The sequence below is a fragment of the Melanostigma gelatinosum genome, assembly GCF_949748355.1.
Source record: "Melanostigma gelatinosum genome assembly, chromosome: 4".
Classification (NCBI taxonomy): Eukaryota; Metazoa; Chordata; class Actinopteri; order Perciformes; family Zoarcidae; genus Melanostigma; species Melanostigma gelatinosum.
In genome coordinates, this window is record NC_136637.1 from 25,740,764 (window position 1) to 25,759,675 (window position 18,912).

Sequence of the window (18,912 nt, forward strand, 5' to 3'; positions counted from 1 at the left end):
TCATGTTAATATTAAAAACACCCCTGTCAAAATTTGGAATTTTCATTAGTTCGGACAAATTCTGATTAAATAAACTTAAAAATTACCTAAACAATTATTATAAAAGTTCCCTGGTTTAACTTTTAACATCTCTATAATATGCACTTTTTTTGCCTTAACCTGTGCACACACCTCTCATAAAGATTGATGATTTTGAATTTGCACAGGGCTCCAATTAAGCAAGAAACCAGAGAATTATAAAGTCCTGCGGAGTACATGGAGGATCCAGGTAATCCAGGTAATAACTGACAGGAGCTACAATAATGCATAATAATTACAGCAATTGAATACTTCGTAAAATAATTTGGCTAATGGTTCTACTTACATACTTATTAGAAATATACACCTTGTGAAATATATGTTTGTACTATTTCTGAATTATAAATAGCACTCGTGAATCGGCAGCGGATATAGTCACACTCAGTCAAATAAGCCTACATTTTGAATTGTATGCTTTTGATACAAGATTAGTACAAAAGTGGACATATTTTTCGTTTTTATGCATGAAAAGGCTCAACAGCAGCTCTAGGTTAACAGGAAGCAGTTTGTTGGGATGAGCTCGAGACTGCATCGAAGTCAGTTTCATGTTGTATTCAGCAGCACATACGGGTGCCACGGGTCTCGGGTTACCCAACAGCAAACTGACTTCATCATTATAACGTGGAGGAGAGATATTGACCAGGACCAAAACAAGGCTCTGCATAGACAGTACTTGGAGGTAAGGTGTAACAGTTAGTTTACTATGTTAAAAAGGTTTATCGCCTATGACGTAAGCAGTGGTTCGTTGTAAGACAAGACACAACCAGTCACTTAATGTCTACCAACATTAGCTAGCTATGCTACATAGCAATAGCAAACTAGCATTAGCTGTAATCTAGCTATGCTACATAGCTAACTTCCTCGGCTACTGTATGTTAGCATTAGCCTGCTAACCGCTTGAAGAGATAGCTGAAGGATATAAATTGTTCAGAAACTTCTGGAAACGTGTGGCTAGCTTGGCTACTGATAATCAAAATATAACGTTACAGTTGTAGCAAAACAGTAAACAGGTGAGTTTAAATTGTGACTTTGTTGAAAATGAGTTATTAATTGTTAGCTAGCGACTCATTACTGGATGATTTTGCCAGTCGTTTTATTTTAAACCTTAAATGCTGTGGCTCACTGATGTAGCTAATATACCAGCAGTTGAATATTTTACGGTTTTGGGGACAAACTGTTAAGAAATCAATAAAGTTGTTTTTTTAATTGTTAACCTCCATCCTCATAGTATTCTACGAATGACTGAAAAAGAAGAGATCATGGACGCCTGTGACAGCCACGCCAGTGCGGCGTCAGTGAAGAAGAATGGACGAACCTCGTTGCTGGACAGCGGAGAGGACTTTGAGGTTTTAGATGAAGAAGACATTGACGACGACCCTCCTCCTCCTCTGGAAGATGCCGGCGGTGGGAAGGGGAAAAGCACGGACGAGTCCGAAAAGAAAAATGCAGACTCAGATTCAGACCCTCCAGGTCCGGTGGAAGAATGGATGGATGTATTAGGTATGTAACAAAAAGCTCCATTGTAACATGTCAGATAGCAGCAGAATATATTCCTGTAGGAGGTGTTTTAGTAGGTTATAAGTTAACATTGATAGCCTGCAACACAGAGCCCACGGTGTTGCGGTTGCTCCACAATGGCAGCGATCAATACTGTAGCTGACCGGAATTAACGTGACTGTGTTTGTCTCCAGGTAATGACCAGCTGAAGAAAAAAGTCCTGGAGGCAGGGGGAGGGCGAGACAGTCGGCCACAGAAAGGACAAAATGTAAAGATCAATCTTAAAACGTACCTGAAGGACGGGACACTCGTAGAGGAGCAGCCTGACCTCTCTTTCACTCTCGGAGATGGAGATGTCATCCAGGTAATAACTGACAATTTGACATACTTTTCATCCTACTGACAGCAGTTATTGTTGCATTGTACATGTCATATCTCACTGGATGAGATGTTTTTCCTTTCAGGCTCTGGATCTAACAGTGCAACTCATGGAGATGGGAGAGAAGGCCCTCGTCCAGGTCGATGCAAAATATGCATATGGTGTCCGGGGGAGGTAGGGACATGCTTGAATCTAACTGCTAAATGCTTTACAAATATAATACAATCATACCAAACCTTCTGTATATTCCCTTTTGTTTAATTTGACACAAAACAGCGCAACTTTACTTAATCTACAAGCTCTGTTCTTAGGTGTTCTGAACCCTACTGTGACGCACACTTACATTGGGACTCTTATTTCCTTAACTCCTGACTGTGTTCCTTCATAATTCCAGTCTTGAGCCTGAGGTTCCCCCCAACTCTGAACTATCCCTAGAAGTGGAACTGCTGAAAGCTACTGATGCTCCAGACGTGGAGCTGCTGACCCCTCCAGAAAAGATCGCCCTGGCCAGCCATAAGAGAGAGAGGGGCAACGTTCATTATCAGCGTGGGGACTACGCGTTTGCAGTGAATTCGTACAGCATTGCCCTGCAGATAACAGAGTCGAGTTCTAAAGGTGAGATGCAGGCCAGTGAGTTGGGACTCTGTGGCCCGCCTTAGAGGATGATAGGGAATAGAGTTAACCAATGTTCAGTCATTTTAATGATGCACTGATGGACAGGATACTATGTTTTAAGTCTTTGTTTATGTTTCTTTTGGTGCAGTTGACATTTGTCCTGAGGAGGAAAATGAGCTGATGGGTGTAAGAGTGAAGTGTTTAAACAACATGGCTGCTTCTCAGCTGAAACTGGACCACTATGACGCCGCACTCAAATCTTGTGTCTCAGCACTGGAACACCAGCCAGACAACATAAAAGCACTTTTCCGCATGGGCAAGGTACATACTGTTTTTCTTTACTTTCTCTGTTTGTCTGTGATGGATTGCTAACTGAAACTTGTGTGTTTTCACTCAAGGTACTAGCCTTGCAAGGTGAATATACAGAAGCCATTCAAACTTTGAGGAAGGCGCTGAAATTGGAACCAAGCAACAAGGTACTTTTGGCTTCTTCATTTTATCTTTTAGTACGAAGAAATTGCAGTTTCTTCCTATGACCAGTAGATGGCGTCATTGGGTAGTTTATCAAACCACTTAATTTGTTTTGCAAGGTCAGGTGGACAGCTGATTCATCATTTCAGAGGATCTGTTTTCATGGTGATGCTGTAAATAGGGTTACCCGAGCCGTATCTAATACCTAGCCATTGGTCCTGTTCTTCTGCTTGTACAGTCGGGAAATGTGGTTCCTTGGCTACACAAGGCCATTGACAGAACTCTGCTCAGTGCGTGGGCTTCTTGGATTCGCTGTGAGATGCAGCAGCATGGTAGTCGTGCCCAGAATCCCCCACTTGAGTCCTACACCAATCTGTCAAACAGCACATGGCCTGGCCCGCACTAACGTTTTTCCTCCGGCATGTGCAGTTTAAATGTAATGTACTATAACGTTTTGCTGTAGTTCACCTTAGGTGGATCGCTCTTTTAATGGGCCTTTGTGTAGAAGGCAATCTTTTTATATCTGAAATAATAATCATGCATGCTGTAGATTGGATGCACGTCCAGGCCCTTTTGCGTATGTGTCAATACATAGCTGTTAACAGCATCTATGTTGACAATGATGTCTTTGTGTCAACACACAATTTTACTGGTGAGAGATTAGCTGTTTGAATGTCAACATAGACTTCCCTCTTAGTGCTTTGATAATGAAAATACTCCCTAAATAACCTCATGTTCTAACAGCAAGAACAGTGGGTGTGCTTCAGTGACAATACCAGAACGCTCCCATTATAATCAATGAGGCGGTCTTAAAGAGAAGCAGGCGTCATGGAGTGAGAGGATGACGCTCTCTCTCTTCTTCAAGCTTTGACCAGCATGCTGTCTGCATTTTTACACTAGTTTCTTTCTTGCTGTTCACGCCCTCCTCCAACTCAAATTTGATGTGAAGAATTTTTTTTTTTTGTCTGTTTACTTTTTGACGTGACAAACGGGCTCTGCAGTTCCAGTTGAGACAGCCTCAGATGCTGTCAGGACAGGATGTTACATGTTTGTTCAGCCTGTTTTAATCCTTGCCCTGGGGACAAGTCAATGTCATTGTTGTCATTTTGCTGGGTAGCTGATTGCACAATAGTGTTGCCAACTGCTCAATGTTCTGTAAACGTTTCTGCTCACTCTTAGATAGGAACAGACACATTGTCAGGACAGACACTCGGATCGACTGCACGCTCTCCACAATTGTCTGTCAGTGTATCCCCACACAATAATGTGGGGGTGTTCTATATTTTTGGTAATTTGTGAATACATATAGTAAAGCAGCAGCTAAAGTAGATGTACTAGACCAACATTTCTTGGTAATAGAGGTGCACTTCTTACCTTTTTAAAACAAGGAACATGATTGGAATACAGCATTACTCAGGCTGTGAATAATGCTGAGGAGAGTTTATTGTGATAGAACACTTCTTGATCAACAAGACCAAATGTTGTAGGATGACACTTCAAGAAGAATGTTGGGTGTGTTGTTGTTGTTTGTTCCCTCATTGTTGAAGTTTCTGCAAGTGATGCAATGTTGCTCCGGTGCGATTTCTGTAGACTGAGCACTGAACCAAACTCTATTTAGAAAAATTAGCCTTTTGAAAGCTACACGGTCATATGGAGGCAGTTTGGCTCCTGTGCTTCCTCACCACTGTTTTGGAAGAAGGAAACAAAGGGAGTGACGGGCTAACTGGCCATAAAAGTGTAGCATGATGTTGGCAGTTGTGTCTGATATCAGACAGAACAGCAACCCAAAGCAGTCCACTGCGGGAAGGCTGTCCTCAAATATTCCTATGAAGTGAGCATTGCTATAAACTCAGATTGTGCTCCATCAGTTTCTCTGAAGGCAAGGCAAGTTTATTTGTATAGCACATTTCAACAACAAGGTAATTCAAAGTGCTTCACATGAACCCATTAAAAGCATAAAGGCAAAAGTAAAGGAGATTTAAAACATACATTGAAACAATAATCGATGTCTCCCTGAGACATTACGCTGCACGCAATCAACCATACACTGCCGCAATTCTGCAATTACTCGCACACAAACCACGTCTGGAAAAGATCTCTGCCGATCTGCGTTTTATAGTGTACGCCTTGCACGAACTCTGTCCCGGAGGAAATGGCGACATATTGTGCAGTCCTTTTAAAAGCATCAAAACATAAGGCAAAAGAAAAGGAGATTTAACAGCAATTAAGAACAGTGTAAGAAATAAAATGCAGAAATGCAGGAAATTGATTAATATATGAATTGAATGTGGTTCAATTAAAGGCAGCAGCAAACAGAAAGGTCTTCAATCTTGATTTAAATGAGCTGAGGGTCTCAGCAGACCTGCAGCTTTCTGGGACTTTGTTCCAGATATGTGGAGCAGAAAAACTGAACGCTGCTTCTCCATGTTTAGTTCTGACTCTGGGAACAGATAGTAGACCGGTCCCAGACGACCTGAGGGGTCGGGATGGTTCATAAGGTAGCAGCAGATCAGAGATGTATTTTGGCCCTAAACCATTCAGTGCTTTGTAAACCAACAGCAGGATTTTAAAGTCAATTCTTTGTTGGACAGGAAGCCAGTGCAAAGACATCAGAACTGGAGTGATATGATCCACCCTCCTGGTCTTAGTGAGGACTCGAGCTGCAGCGTTCTGAATCAGCTGCAGCTTTCTGACGGACTTTTTACAGAGACCTGTAAACACACCGTTACAGTAGTCCAGTCTGCTGAAGATAAATGCGTGGACAAGTTTTTCCAAATCCTGTTGAGACATAAGTCCTCTAATCCTTGATATATTCTTCAGGTGATAGTAGGCTGATTTTGTAATTGTCTTGATATGGCTGTTCAGGTTGAGGTCTGAATCCATAACTACACCTAGATTTCTGGCTTGGTTTGTGGGTTTTAACATCAGTGACTGAAGCTGAGCGGTGATTTTCAATTGTTCGTCATTGGTACCAAAAACAATTACTTCTGTTTTATCTTTGTTTGATTGAAGAAAATTCTGGCACATCCATTCTGAAACACATTAACAAAGCACAAACATTTGAGTTGCTTCTGAAAAGCATTGATTTTCTGAGTCACTCGCCAGCTTTATGAGCAGTGAAGTGACTCAGATCGGAGACAATGTTGGAACAATGATTAAACTCGTATCCTGGAATTGTGTGTACATGTGGGCTAAACGACAGGCCACGTTTGTGACGCAAGCCGGTGATTTCTTGTAAGATGATGCAGAGCGGCACAAATAAAAAAAAATCCCAGCATTTATTTATGCAGCTGATTTTATCAGGGCTTCATCCATCATGATCACTGACAAATGATCGCCCCTTTGTGTCTGTTGATGTAAGCGTATTGTGATCCTGACGCATTCCCAAATCAGTCTTAGGTGGTGATACAGTACTTTGTCCCCCTCGTGTGAGGATAGCTGGGTTGGTAGTCGAGTAGAGGGGGGATTTGGGGGTTTGGGTGTTAAACTGGAGCCTGCAACACCTTTTATTAGTTTTGTCTCTTCTGTATAGACCATCCACGCAGAGCTCTCCAAGCTGGTGAAGAAGAACTCTGAGCTGAGAGGAGCGGAGCAGGCCATGTATAAGAAGATGCTGGGTAACCCCGGTGGTGGTAGCAGCAGCGGTTCTCAGAAACACCGGGCCAAGTCTACGTGGGTGAGAGTCACTCCCGAGGAAACGGGTTTGGGGTTTGAATACAGCTTGAATTTCTGTTCATCACATGATGCTCATGCACTTACATTAATTTTTTTACTTTAAGTGATATGTATGTAATCATCAAGGGAGCCTTTGTGTGATAATGAACAAGGAGCATCAGTTATATATCAATATTTTAAGTCAAGATGAATGTATTTCGTAGAGCTTTTGACATCGTGATATTCTGCAACCTACTTAACATCCCTTCTCTTCTTTTTATTTCCTCAGGGCCTCAGCTGGAAATGGCTGTTCGGTGCCACTGCGGTAGCCATTGGAGGTGTGGCATTATCTGTTGTCATAGCTGCTAGAAATTGAACCAAGCCTGATGAGCTTGACCAAACCTCTGTAATGTGAGCCTGAACACAGAAGCACATCTGGCAGTGCCTTTTGATTTTTGGTCGGGGGGGGGGGGGATTGGTCGGTCCTTTGCGTCGTCACTGTCACTCACCTTTCTCTGCTATGTTTGAGAACTATATTTGACGAATAATAAAACATTAATATTTGCATACGGGAGCTGTATCTCCAACATTTACAGATGTGTAGCTTTATGCATATCCGTCATGTTGCCAGACACTGCTTTCCTTTGCTGCCATTGTTTTAGTCTTTGGTAGTTAAAAGTTGAAATTTATTTGAAATGTAAAATAATTTAGCATAGATTCAGATAAGAGCTATTTACGTATATATTTTCCCATTTAAGAATAGCTATTGTGATATGGTCCCTTTAGTTATGCTATTGTTTTAAAGCATCAGATTGTGCAGCTTAATTAATAATTCCTATCCAAGAGAGAATGTGTGATTTCGCTTTTGTTTTAATTGTGGTACAATGCTTCATGTATGTTGAATGATGTAATGCAGATGCTTTATTATTTGAGGTCCACAGGTTGGCAAAGTATCTGGCTTGTGTGCTATAGCGCTCACACCATTTCTAAAGACTACTCATACACTAAGTGAACATGCAAATACAAGCCCCCTGCACAGTAACGCAGTACTTCTGTTTTAGAAGTTGTCAGTTCAATGGTGCGTAGTGAGGCTGGAGTTTGTTGTGATATTATTCAGAAAGGTGTTCCTAAAATTGTATCCAGCTCATTTTTAGATGTATGTAGAGGAGCAAACATAAAAAGAACACCTCACCTCAGTTTATATTTATTATTCAAGTTCCAGTCAATTATACCTCCCTTTTTGATGATAAAGACCAAATGTTGAAGGATGACACTTCAAGTACAATGTGTGTATATGGATTTATTTTTTCTTTTCTTTTTTGTTCCCTATATGTTTTGCCTGTGAAGAATTTCTGGGAAATGATGTTGCTTTAAGTGTTTATTCCACTGTTCTGCCATTCCATTGTTTTCTCAGTCAACGACTATGTGGCTTCTTCAGAGTAGATGGGAGTCCTACAGAGCCAAAAGCTGCATAAATCTAAACAGTTGGTGACAAATGAAGTGGTCGAGAAAGTCCCCGGCATTCCCTGTATTTGTTAATTTTATAATAACAATAAAATGTGTCCGACATCAAGCCACAGTTTCCTTCTTTGGTTTCAGGTTAAGTATCGGTGACGAGGTATCCAGTGGTTTTTGACTATTTCCAGTTCTGGACTGACTTCATGAAGTGTTACAGGGTGATCTGTGGCATATCTGCTGTATAAAACTGGCTTCAAAGGATTAAGAAATATAAATGCAGATAGGTAATGGCTGTACCAGACATCTTCCAGTAAAATTCACCCAGTCCTATTTGTACAGTAAATTAAAACAATCAACTTGTTCTTTAAGACAAGATAACAAATATTCAGTCTTTACATTTCTCCTTTTATATCTGTTTTCAGCTGGACTTTCCCACATTTTCTGGATGTGCCCAAAGCTGTTTTTTTTATTTTTTTTATTTTTAGGCATTGACGTTTCTCTGACGCAATCAGATGACTGATCGTTTCCCACTTCCTACGCACAACTGATGTCAATGCCCAATCTTAAAATACTGTGAAAAGTTACATATTTGTGTCCCCCATTAAAACATATAATTACAAAATACAGTAGCATCTTAAAAATCAATAATTAAGGCGTTGTATCCGATTTAGAAGTAAAAGTCGACGACTATTACTAGAATACTATTCCAGAGTAGTTTACACCTATACTATTGTGTGATATGTACGCTGCAGTGTAAATGTAGTTTAGTTATACTACACATGTGACTATATAGGGCTTCGTTGCTGCTCAATGACTTCATCTGTGACCGCTCATTTGAATATTCATTTGAAAAAGCAACGGGAGTTCTCCGGTTTACGACAGAGTGCGTTCCGTGCGCGTGGTGGTGGGAACACGGTAGCAAAGATGGCGGCGCTGAAGGAGGAGCAGTGCTACGGACTGTCCTGTGGAAGAGTGAGCAACGGTAGCAATGTCTCCGTCTTTCACGTTAAACTCACTGACAGCGCACTGCGAGCGTTCGAAGGCTACCAAGGCAGCAAGGTAAATACATTTGCCGTTTTCGTTACCGTGACATTTTTCGGTTCACGTTTTTTTTAAGTCTGTGACAGACTCTGAGGTCAGTCCTGTCTGTCTTCATGCTGCGATACACAGCCACAGCAGGCTGGCTGAGGGTGGCTAGTTTGCCTCTTTAAGTGGCTGGTTAGCCATCAAACTGACTGGTATTGGATGTGAAGTAGCTGTAGCCAACAGTTAACACCCAAGACCGACTGTTGAGCACCGTGAACGTTACTCTGGATCACGTCTGAAGCTACTACTGGACACCGAGCCCCAGTAGTTATTTCATTGTATTGTTTTGTAATTGTAAACTGTTTTTTATTTATTTTTTATTTAACTTGGCGTTGTTGTGAACTTGCCTTTTTTTTTACCAGGATGTCTAACGAGAAATTCAACTGAAAACACCGAGCACTTCTGCGACGTGAACAGATGTTTCCAGAAAGTTTTGTTATAAGCTGTCAAAAAAAATAATTTGGCAAAACCTTTTTTGCTAAGCTAAACTAGCCAGCAGCTGGCCACACATAGCGTTAACAGCTAACGTTACCGTTTTATTTATATATTTATATATATATATATATTCATATATATATATATATATATATATATCTATATATCAATAAATAAATAAATAAAAGCCCTGTCATCTTAAGTACTTGTTTTATTCTGTTGTTAACTCAAAGTAAGCGTTACCTTGGTTGAGTATCTAATGACAAAATGGTGAGTAATTTGGAAAAGTACCCAGTATGCATGAGAAAGATGGCCCCCTCTGCCATTAAAGGCTCATGTTCACTTGACAGCTTTTAGAAGTGCGTCAAAGTTTTATAACTGTGGATTCTACACATTTAGTAGATTTTAAAAAATGAGTGGTTGAATTCAAGGTTTGGTCTCTGCTGCTTCTTCTTGCTTTGGCTTCTTGTGTGGAGAGGTATACGTCTGATGTGGTGGCCATCTAACGTTTCAGCTTCTATAAATATTTGACAGGGAAAACCTGTCAGGGAAAAGGCCTGGAGGATATAGGGCCTTATCTCCAGCCTCGGTGGCTGTGTACAGCAGCTGATTTTTAAGTCTGAACAATAAAACTGTGGCAGGTAATTGGGTGACCACTAGTTGTAGGAATTTGTGTTTGTTTGAATAATGTGTAACACACAGAAGATATTCGGGTGATCCGTCAACTCCTTAAGATATTTGTAAATGTAGCGACAGTAGTTACTCCGGTCAAGATTTAAATCTTTACAATTTATAAGGAGCCTTTGTTCTTTTCCATTGCATGTGGACAGCATTTGTTTAAGTTGTAGTTTTTGCTAAATCACTGAAAAGAGTAGATTTTCTTTGTGTCTGAAACATTAAGGGGTATTTGGGCTGCTGCATCCAACTTGCGCTGCTGATTATTCAGGCTGTAGCCCGTTCACTTTTTGGCTAGTACCCCAAACTTAGCCTTGATGGATGTATCCTTGCACTAACTGGATATTTCTTATGCAAAGTAGGTAAACTATCAGCTCGAGGCCCGTGTCAGGTACATTTGTCCCACTGCTTTCCATGTGAAGTGTTTGTGATTCAGAATGAGTTGTTTTTTATGAGGCGGCATGACGGTACATGTGTGATTGTCTCCAGCATCTTGGGGCTCTATGTGGAGTTGATTATCAGCATGGCATTCCTTCAGAAGTAGAATGCTGCCCCGATTTCTAGCACCATTGTTCCACATCCACAAAGTCATGTCAAATGCACATTCTCTTTCATTTATTCAAAAATATGTTAGTAATACAAGTTCTGAAGATTCTGTCTGCCGGGCTTTTTATTGGTGCAGTAGGTTTAATATGTGGATGATGAAAGAGGCGAGATGGAATCATGTTTTACAGTTAAGATGCATCTTTATTGACAATTGCGTCTTGTACAGACTTGCAACCCACTATTGCTCCCCGTATGCACCACCAGTTAAAACCCTTACTCACAGTTTGGCCAGATCTAGGCTATTGAGTAATCAAATGTCTGTTGTATTGCTGTGGACGCTTCGTTTGTGGTGAAGGTTCGGAGCCGTATTCTCGGGAGATGGTTTCTCAAATTTGGCACTTTGGACTGGTTCTATTCTAGGTCGCTATATGACAATACTTTTGTCTTATCAGACACAAATGAGGACCACAAGTGATCGCTGGTCGTGTGACTTTGACAGCTTTTGTTGCGGCCCAGTCACGGTATCTTCACACAATCACAGATGACGAGCAAAATCATACCATCCATCTGACACACGGTATTCATGCACAGCCGTGCAGGTGTGCCACATGTGTGTTACATCTTGTTGCAAAACAAACAGGAGCGTCCTCAGTCGGCCACACACGCGACTGCTCAGAGCACTGCATAACTAAGAAGTAACATATTGAAATTCAAAGATAACAGTTTAAAGGCCTACATTACGGTGCATTGAGCCGCTCGGCTAACACGGACCACATGTGCACAAACAGAGTGAGAAAAGATAGCATCTTGCATTTGCACAGAAAAAATTTGGCCAGCTGTCTATTAGGTTTGTGACGTGACGGGTTATCATTGATGCAAGCTTTGGGCCTCTTATTTGCTTGTGTTAATGTGTCTGTTTTTTCACATCAGGTCAAGAAATATCTGCGTGTCCCACAGCCAAATACAAAGAAAGAAATGTTCTGTTGCTCTCCAGGTTCAGACCAACTTAGATGAGCAACTCCTGTGCTTTGTGGGAGAGTTTAGTTAGCTTGTTGTTCTTATATTAACCTCTCCAAACTTGAGCTTATGTTGGGCTCAGTGTGTCTCGGGTATGTTTTAGAGGTGAGCTGAGCCCCTTCGGCTTCCTCCTTATTCAAACACTGGCTGGCACCCAACATTAGCGGTGAGCTGGGAACTCAGTAGAGGAAGAGAGCGACAGAATGACACACCTTTTCAATGTGAAAGTTGTGGTGTAGTCAATGATGTAATCAGACAACGCTGGTGACATTTATGACCCCAGTTTTGCTTTGTTTGACTGGAAAATGTGTCAGGCACCTACTTTAATAAGGAAGCTAAAATCCAGGCCAGTGTACGTCAAGATCACTTTGATAAATTGTAGACACTAACGAGCAACAAACGCGCATACAGCTGGAACAGTTAAACTCCTAATTGTGTCATTGTAAAGTCCCTACATTCTAAGATAACACGATGCTAAGTTTGCCAAATGCTAAATGTTGTCCCAGCTAAGCTAATTCAGTAAAACTGTCCAGTAGTCAATGTTATGCTACTAAGAATCTTGTGTAATTCTGTGAGTATTTCTCATTGTATTTCTGTTAGTACATTGAGCAACAGTTCAGTGTATTGACGGCTTCCTGCATGAGACGTGACTGTCGACTGTCGGCCTCAGACACACCTCTGTCGGTGTGTCTGAGGACAGAGTCTGGCAGCACCAGAGACTCATCTCTTTACTGGCTGTGACATAAGCAAGGAAATGAGTAAAGCATACTTGAGCGTCATCAAGCCGAATGTTGGAGGTAAAAGTTTATAATTCTGGCTCTGGGTGACTGCTGTTACAGCTCAGTATTGGAGAGCGCTGTGTTTTAAGAATTAAAAGCCTAAGCATTGAACTCAAATATTCAAATCTAAAATGAACATCCATAGGTCAAAGAAAAGCTTGCATATGGCAATAAATCCTTGTGTTGGCACTGCAGTATTACTCTGATGAGAGATGAGTAGTCTCATTTAAATGGTTTAACCTTTTTCAGTCCTGTGTTGTGGTGACGGAGCAGCGATTATAAACTGGGAGTGTGAACTTTGCATTCTGCAGGACATGCATCACAGTAGTGACACCTATCCTGTGGTTGACAATGTGAAATGTTATTGGTGTTGCATTTATGTTTTGAAACCTGCAATTAAAATAGTGACGAGTTCATTTTATTCAGTACTTTTAACAATCGGCTGTTAAAATAAGACCTGATGGCCGATCCCTGCTGTCGTCGTTAGACCAGGTAAACGCGATTGCCATGCTGCCTGTCGAATTATTGATTTGCTGAACATAGATTACAGGAAACTCATTTGTTTTCATGAGATGTGGAATAGGCCGTTTAGCGTTGAACTGAGTCTCCACGTTGAGGACATTCTCTGTATTGTTAAATTACAGTTGTTTGGGGAGGTTTAAGTCCGTCGGATGCAAGAGTTTTTTTGTTCAGAGGAAGGTCAATTCTCAGTTAAGTACTTGTGTTGACAGGCTATATGCTTCACCATGGAGGTCCGTTTACAGCAAGTCAGTTTTGTTCTTGCGCTTGGCTGCAATCTACCCCCCCTGTGCCAGTGCTATGGTTATTTAAGGAATGCTGACTCCCCAGTTTCAGCGGATCACGGGACACCGCAAGAGATGAGCATTGCCACTAAGGCCAAATATGACTCTAAATGTCACGGTGTTCGTATGTCCCGTGGCAGGGTTGATACAAGTGACCATGTCAACCTGGTGTCACTGCACTCAGAACAGACTCGCTGACCTGCTCCGTCTCTTCCAATAGATCATTCAGTGCAGTGTTTGGTTCGGTTCACAAACATGCTTTGTGCCTGTGGCTTTTTGACCAGTGTTGGTGCACTATGAAAACAGGTTACATGTTGACTGGAACCAGAGGAACAAGTTTATGCACATGTTGTATGCCGATAGCCTTCATCCTTTTTTTTTAAGAATGTTACATCACTAACAATAATCAACAAATGCCAAGACTTGGATGTTTTGAAATCAATTCAGAAAACTCGAATTAGGCCAAACCTTGACGGAATCTCTGCGAAGTCGATGCAGGCTGCTCTGTAGTTGTGAAGAGCGATTCTGAAAGGAGATTCCTCCTTTTCATTTTCTAAAAATGCAATCTCTCCTTGTGTGCCTCTCTCTCTGTCATGTTTATTTTTGCTGGTGTTGTCAGACACTTCATTATACACTGTAATCGCAACAAGAAAACTAAATTTCTCATGTCAAGACTATACGAGGCATCATAACATATGCCTATAAATAACAGATATACAGTTTATAACCATCTGGAGTTGCATAATTTAGTAGGAAAGTGTGATAGAAGCAAGGCAAGCTACAAATAAGTCAAAGTCCTGCAGCACTGAAATATTCAGGCAGCAGCTCCAGTAATGAGCCAGAGATACCATCGACTCACCGGGGGCGTAATTGCCCGTCTTCACCTGAAGCCAGTGCTCGCACCAGCAATGACATGAAGTCGAATGTGCTCGGCTTTTACGCAGCTCCTTGCCATGAAAATCGATGTACTTGAAGCACAGACGCATTATTATGATTTTTATTTTACAACAACAAATGAGACTCCAAAAAATAAGTTTTCACGGTCATTAAAATGTGAAGCAGGCTTTTCGATGTATTTTTTTATGACACACAACTTTATTGATTTTTATACCAAAACGTTTATTTCTTGTAGTCACTGGGAGAGGAACAGAAAACCGTTCTGTTAACGCAACATATTCTATCAAAACTGCAATCATGTTATTGGCTGTTTTTGTTCGATTTGTCTTGCTCCCTTCTTATTTACTAGAACAGTCTGTAATTGGGATGCACCGATACCAGACAAGCCACTTTTTGTATTTTATTTTATATTTCTTTGAACTAATTATACATTTGTTTTTGTTTTTTCCAATCTTTCCTATTACTCCTGCAAACTATGATCTGTTTTTATCTGGAAAACACAATGTTAAATGTTAAAATGTCAGCATCATGGAACATCTAATGAAAATAAAACATGTTTTCAAAGTTATTGTTAGAACTGTAATGGTATTATTAAGTACTCCTATAGGTGCTAGGAACCGACAAGTACTCAAATGATGGTACTTCTACTTGGTCTGAAAAACAGCGGTATCGTTGCATCCCTAGTCTGTAATATAAGACGGGGCACTTCCTGAATGCTCATTTCATTTCACACGGCGTGCATTAGCCTCGCAGCTAGCGGATGTTTTCCTTACTCGCAGCTCTTCTACTCTAAGTCACTGCATCTCTTGACAGAACAACACCATGGTTTACTTTCAGCCCAGCATTGCTGAAACAGAGCAGCTAATATTGCTACAAGCCCTGATTATGTTCCGTCACTGCATCGATGCAGTTGTCCACCACAATCTGTGCAATAGGGTTCGTAGCATAAGCTTAAATCCAGGTCCCAAATGGTGACAAGAAGCACCTTTTTCTGACTGTTTCAATCAGAACAGCAATGCTTACCTTCGCAGTAATCCTGTTGTCTCTTTACTGGTGTTACATGTCTGTCTGTCTTAATGTCGGATACCTTCATCTAGATTATATATATATATATATATCACTCTAATATGCGCGCAATTTGTGTAACCTTTAGCCCCATAAGGTTACATTGAGCGACTATAATACACCAGTGAGTTTAAGTCAGGTTTAAGATTGTAAGAAGTTTATAACAATTTTCTGGATTTTTTTTTTAAGATTAGTGAAATTGCTGTTTCCTCCCTTTGCTGTCGGCTTTGTGATTTCTATCCTTTCAAGTCTACTTTGAATATCTGCCAAGTCATCACTTTCACCTACATTGGGTTGGGACCCAAATTACTAGAAGAAGACTGCTTTTCTAAGAATTTTTTGAGATCTGAAAGGAGTTTTCTTTTAGGTTTGGGGGAAGTGATGCTCGGTTCATCTTTCTGCTAAATGACTCACTGAAGCTTGTGCTAAAAGAGAAGTTCAGCAGTGAAAATATAATGCTATGCTCACTCTAAGTTGAGCTCTGCAGGGTGGACCATCTGAAAATAATGGATCTCATGTTGCAGTTTGGACAGAACAATGACGTATGCCTTGAAAAGGCATGATCCGATGTTGTGCAGCACAAATGTGAACAAGCTAAACTTAACCTGTGTGTGTCAGACTCTATATGTACTGTTGATGTCCCTGCGACAAAGAAATGGTGCTCCCCAATAAGACATTTGCGCTCCAATTCCGAGCACCAGATCAAAGCCCAGCATTGTTGAGATGGAACACTAAAAGCTTCAAAGACATGAAACGCCAGTTACAATAAATACACCAATAAGTAGGCCCAATTAAGCCTATGTGTTTCTTCAAACAGCTTCATCTGCTGCTCCTCTGGCAAATATATTTTAGAAGAGTAGATTATGAAGTTTTCCCCACACAGGACATATTCAGCAGTGGTGCCTGGACACTGTGTATTTAGAGCAGGGACACCTCATACCCTTTCAGCCCCACAGAGTGCGTGGCACAAAGTGCTCTCTTCACATCTGAAATCCTAGACGGGTGGAGCGTCTCATCAGCGTGACCGTGTTGCAACTTAACACCTGACAATTTGGGTGCCATACCATAGGGATTTAGACGTGGCTATTCCTGTGTGCATCTACTACAAAACAAAGAAATCCTTTTGGCAGATCAACCTGAGAGACAGAGTACACTGTGTGTGTGTGTTTGATGATATTAGTATTCGCTTGGTCTATATAAGTCTAATACGAGGCTGGTCATTTTGCGTGAATTACACCCTAGTTCTTGTAATAAACATACTCCTAGCTTGTATATTTTACATTTTAAAAAGTGAATTCATACCACGCTAGCACACGTATCCTTGTGGCCTTGCAATGTTTTGTTAATGAGCCAGTTGAGAGCCTCATACTTGGTTTCTGTAGGGTTTTAGGGAGATTATAGCGTGGCTAGCAAATCTTATACCCAATAAAACTTTATGCACTTGATTAACATAAGCCAGGTTTGGTAGTAAAATACTAACATCTGTTTGGTTTACGAGCGCAATACAGTCTTTACTTGCTTACTTTCAACTGTCTGACGAATATATTGGAACACTTTTGGCAAAACAATCTGAGCAACGGACTTCTTGTGGAAAAAAATAGATTCTGCTGAGGAAATGTGAGGAAGTTACAAACTACTGTTTTCAAGATCAAAAGTCAACTTTTCTACATAAAGGAGTTGTCTGGTCTCAGACCCTGACTGCATTATTGGTGCAATGTTAGATATTATTGTTGGGCCATGAAGTGTACAAAGGAGCTTTTCATGTCAAACTGTAACTACTAATACGTTGCAGTTCAAAAGGTGAAAGCCAAGCAGAGAAAGATTTTGTTGAGGTCCATGTTGCTGTAATTTGCTGCAGTGAAATGTACGGTAGTAGGAAACCGACTTGAGCAACATTGTCATCAGTTCTGTTTTACAGCGGGCTGCTTTGGCTGCGCGTCCACGCTACGTCCAGCTGATCTCCGTTCTGTTGCCGCATGGCATCGTGTGGGAACAACCACGGCCTTGTCATCGACGCATGGACGGTACTCTGTCCCTAAGGTTATAGCTCTGTGGAACATTCTGGGCTCGGGTCCCAGAGAATAGTGACATGTCAGCAGCCCATTCAAATGAACAGGCTGAGGGTAGCACTACGTTAGCAGTGCTGGGATGGGGGGAGGGTGGCAGTGCTAAAACTGGTGTTGTGTTAAAACACTGCAGGGGGAGACCAGGGAGTGTGGCTCCATGAAAGGTCTGGTGCTCCTGGATAGGCTCAGTGTTCAGCGCTCAGGATACAGAGAAACTGTATTATAATGTTGGTAAAGAAGGGTTATGTGAGGTGAATATCTATTTCACAGTACACTGTCTTCAGTCATTATCACGCGTAACATGCTTGTCAATAGTGGTGTCACGGATCGATCCGTGATCCGGTCGGATCAGCCCTCACGGTTCGGATCACTCGTGAACCACGGATCAAGAGTATTTTTTATTTTTACAGTGTAATCATCATAGTGTGTAAAGCTCGACTGCTGCTGTTCCTTTTCAAGTAACAAGTCCCTGAATATCAATGCAGAGTGTCAGTGAACAGATATGAAGCAGCAGGGTGTTCACGTGAACGGAGCAGCTTAGAAGCATTTAACGGTGAAGTCATGGCGAGCGGAGGAACGTCAGATACCGCGGTGTCATTTAACGTTAAGTCGCAAGTTTGGGAACATTTTGTCTTCCGTGTAACGTATGACGGATGAGGGTGGTGGACAAAGCGTTACGGTATGTAGGCGTTATTTAAAGAGAGACACACGACAACGGCAAAACATCGGCATGTCAGCGACGGGGACACTCCGGTGTCGAAAACAACGGATTTCTAAATCTGGTTAAAATGCTTGAGCCACGCTACGAAATCCACTCACGCACCCACTTCAGTGTGAAGCTGTTCCAGACCTCTATGAGAAGGAAAAGACTGCAGAGACCGCTTTCGCCACGGCGGAGTGATTCTTAGTCCGGTGCTGTAGACACGCCAAAGTTCTTTGCGTTAAGTGTTCTTGAAGTTCTTTAATTAATAAATGGAAAGCAAAGTTATATTTGTCTCCTCCCCTTTTCTTTGTTGATCCGAAAAATTATCCGAACCGTGACTCCTGAACCGTGATCCGAACCGAACCGTGAGGTTTGTGATCCGTGACACCCCTACTTGTCAATAATGTCTTTGTATAACAAGAGTAATGGTCTATAACCACTCTAGTAGCTCTGTGAGTCTTGACTCAGGGCAGAGGAGTGCTTTTAGCTAAAAGCTGCCATTAGCATGGCAAAATGCTATCCTGGAGGTATGAAGTCTGCCATGTTCACCTTAGTTTAGAGCAGGGATTCCCAAAGTGTGGTGCGCGAGAGGAAAAATGTAATGACGGTGCAGTCCTGTCTCCTAAAAATTACGTTCCCCCAAAACTAAAATGCATTCTCAATTACGTTTTACCATGAACGTATTTTC

The 18,912-nt window shown here is 41.4% G+C and overlaps 2 protein-coding genes across 3 annotated transcripts in view; both read left to right on the forward strand.

The window, feature by feature from the left end:
* The first annotated feature begins 699 nt into the window (after positions 1 to 699).
* Positions 700 to 8,256, forward strand: fkbp8 (FKBP prolyl isomerase 8). Of its 2 annotated transcripts, none has more exons than XM_079266952.1 (9): positions 700 to 757; positions 1,307 to 1,578; positions 1,770 to 1,939; positions 2,040 to 2,128; positions 2,349 to 2,569; positions 2,718 to 2,890; positions 2,968 to 3,045; positions 6,573 to 6,716; positions 6,984 to 8,256. In XM_079266952.1, exons 2-9 carry the CDS (start codon positions 1,317 to 1,319, stop codon positions 7,068 to 7,070), a joined length of 1,224 nt encoding a protein of 407 aa, XP_079123078.1. In that variant the 5' UTR covers positions 700 to 757; positions 1,307 to 1,316; the 3' UTR covers positions 7,071 to 8,256. The 2 variants fall into 2 exon arrangements, with proteins under 2 accessions (XP_079123078.1, XP_079123079.1); XM_079266953.1 differs by having other exon boundaries at positions 6,573 to 6,712.
* An 814-nt stretch (positions 8,257 to 9,070) lies between these two features.
* Positions 9,071 to 18,912, forward strand: part of ell (elongation factor RNA polymerase II) — a 31,572-nt gene continuing 21,730 nt past the window's right edge. The window contains exon 1 of the mRNA XM_079266850.1: positions 9,071 to 9,211. Coding sequence (XP_079122976.1) covers positions 9,077 to 9,211 — 135 coding nt within the window. The 5' untranslated portion in view covers positions 9,071 to 9,076. The remainder of the gene's footprint in view (positions 9,212 to 18,912) is intronic.

Bases quoted from the DNA above. Each gene is read 5' to 3' on its own strand.
- fkbp8 (XM_079266952.1), top strand. From the start codon at position 1,317: ATGACTGAAAAAGAAGAGATCATGGACGCCTGTGACAGCCACGCCAGT. The intron at 1,579-1,769 runs GTATGTAACAAA...GTTTGTCTCCAG, and splicing joins AGAATGGATGGATGTATTAG to GTAATGACCAGCTGAAGAAA. The intron at 2,891-2,967 runs GTACATACTGTT...TTTTCACTCAAG, and splicing joins CACTTTTCCGCATGGGCAAG to GTACTAGCCTTGCAAGGTGA.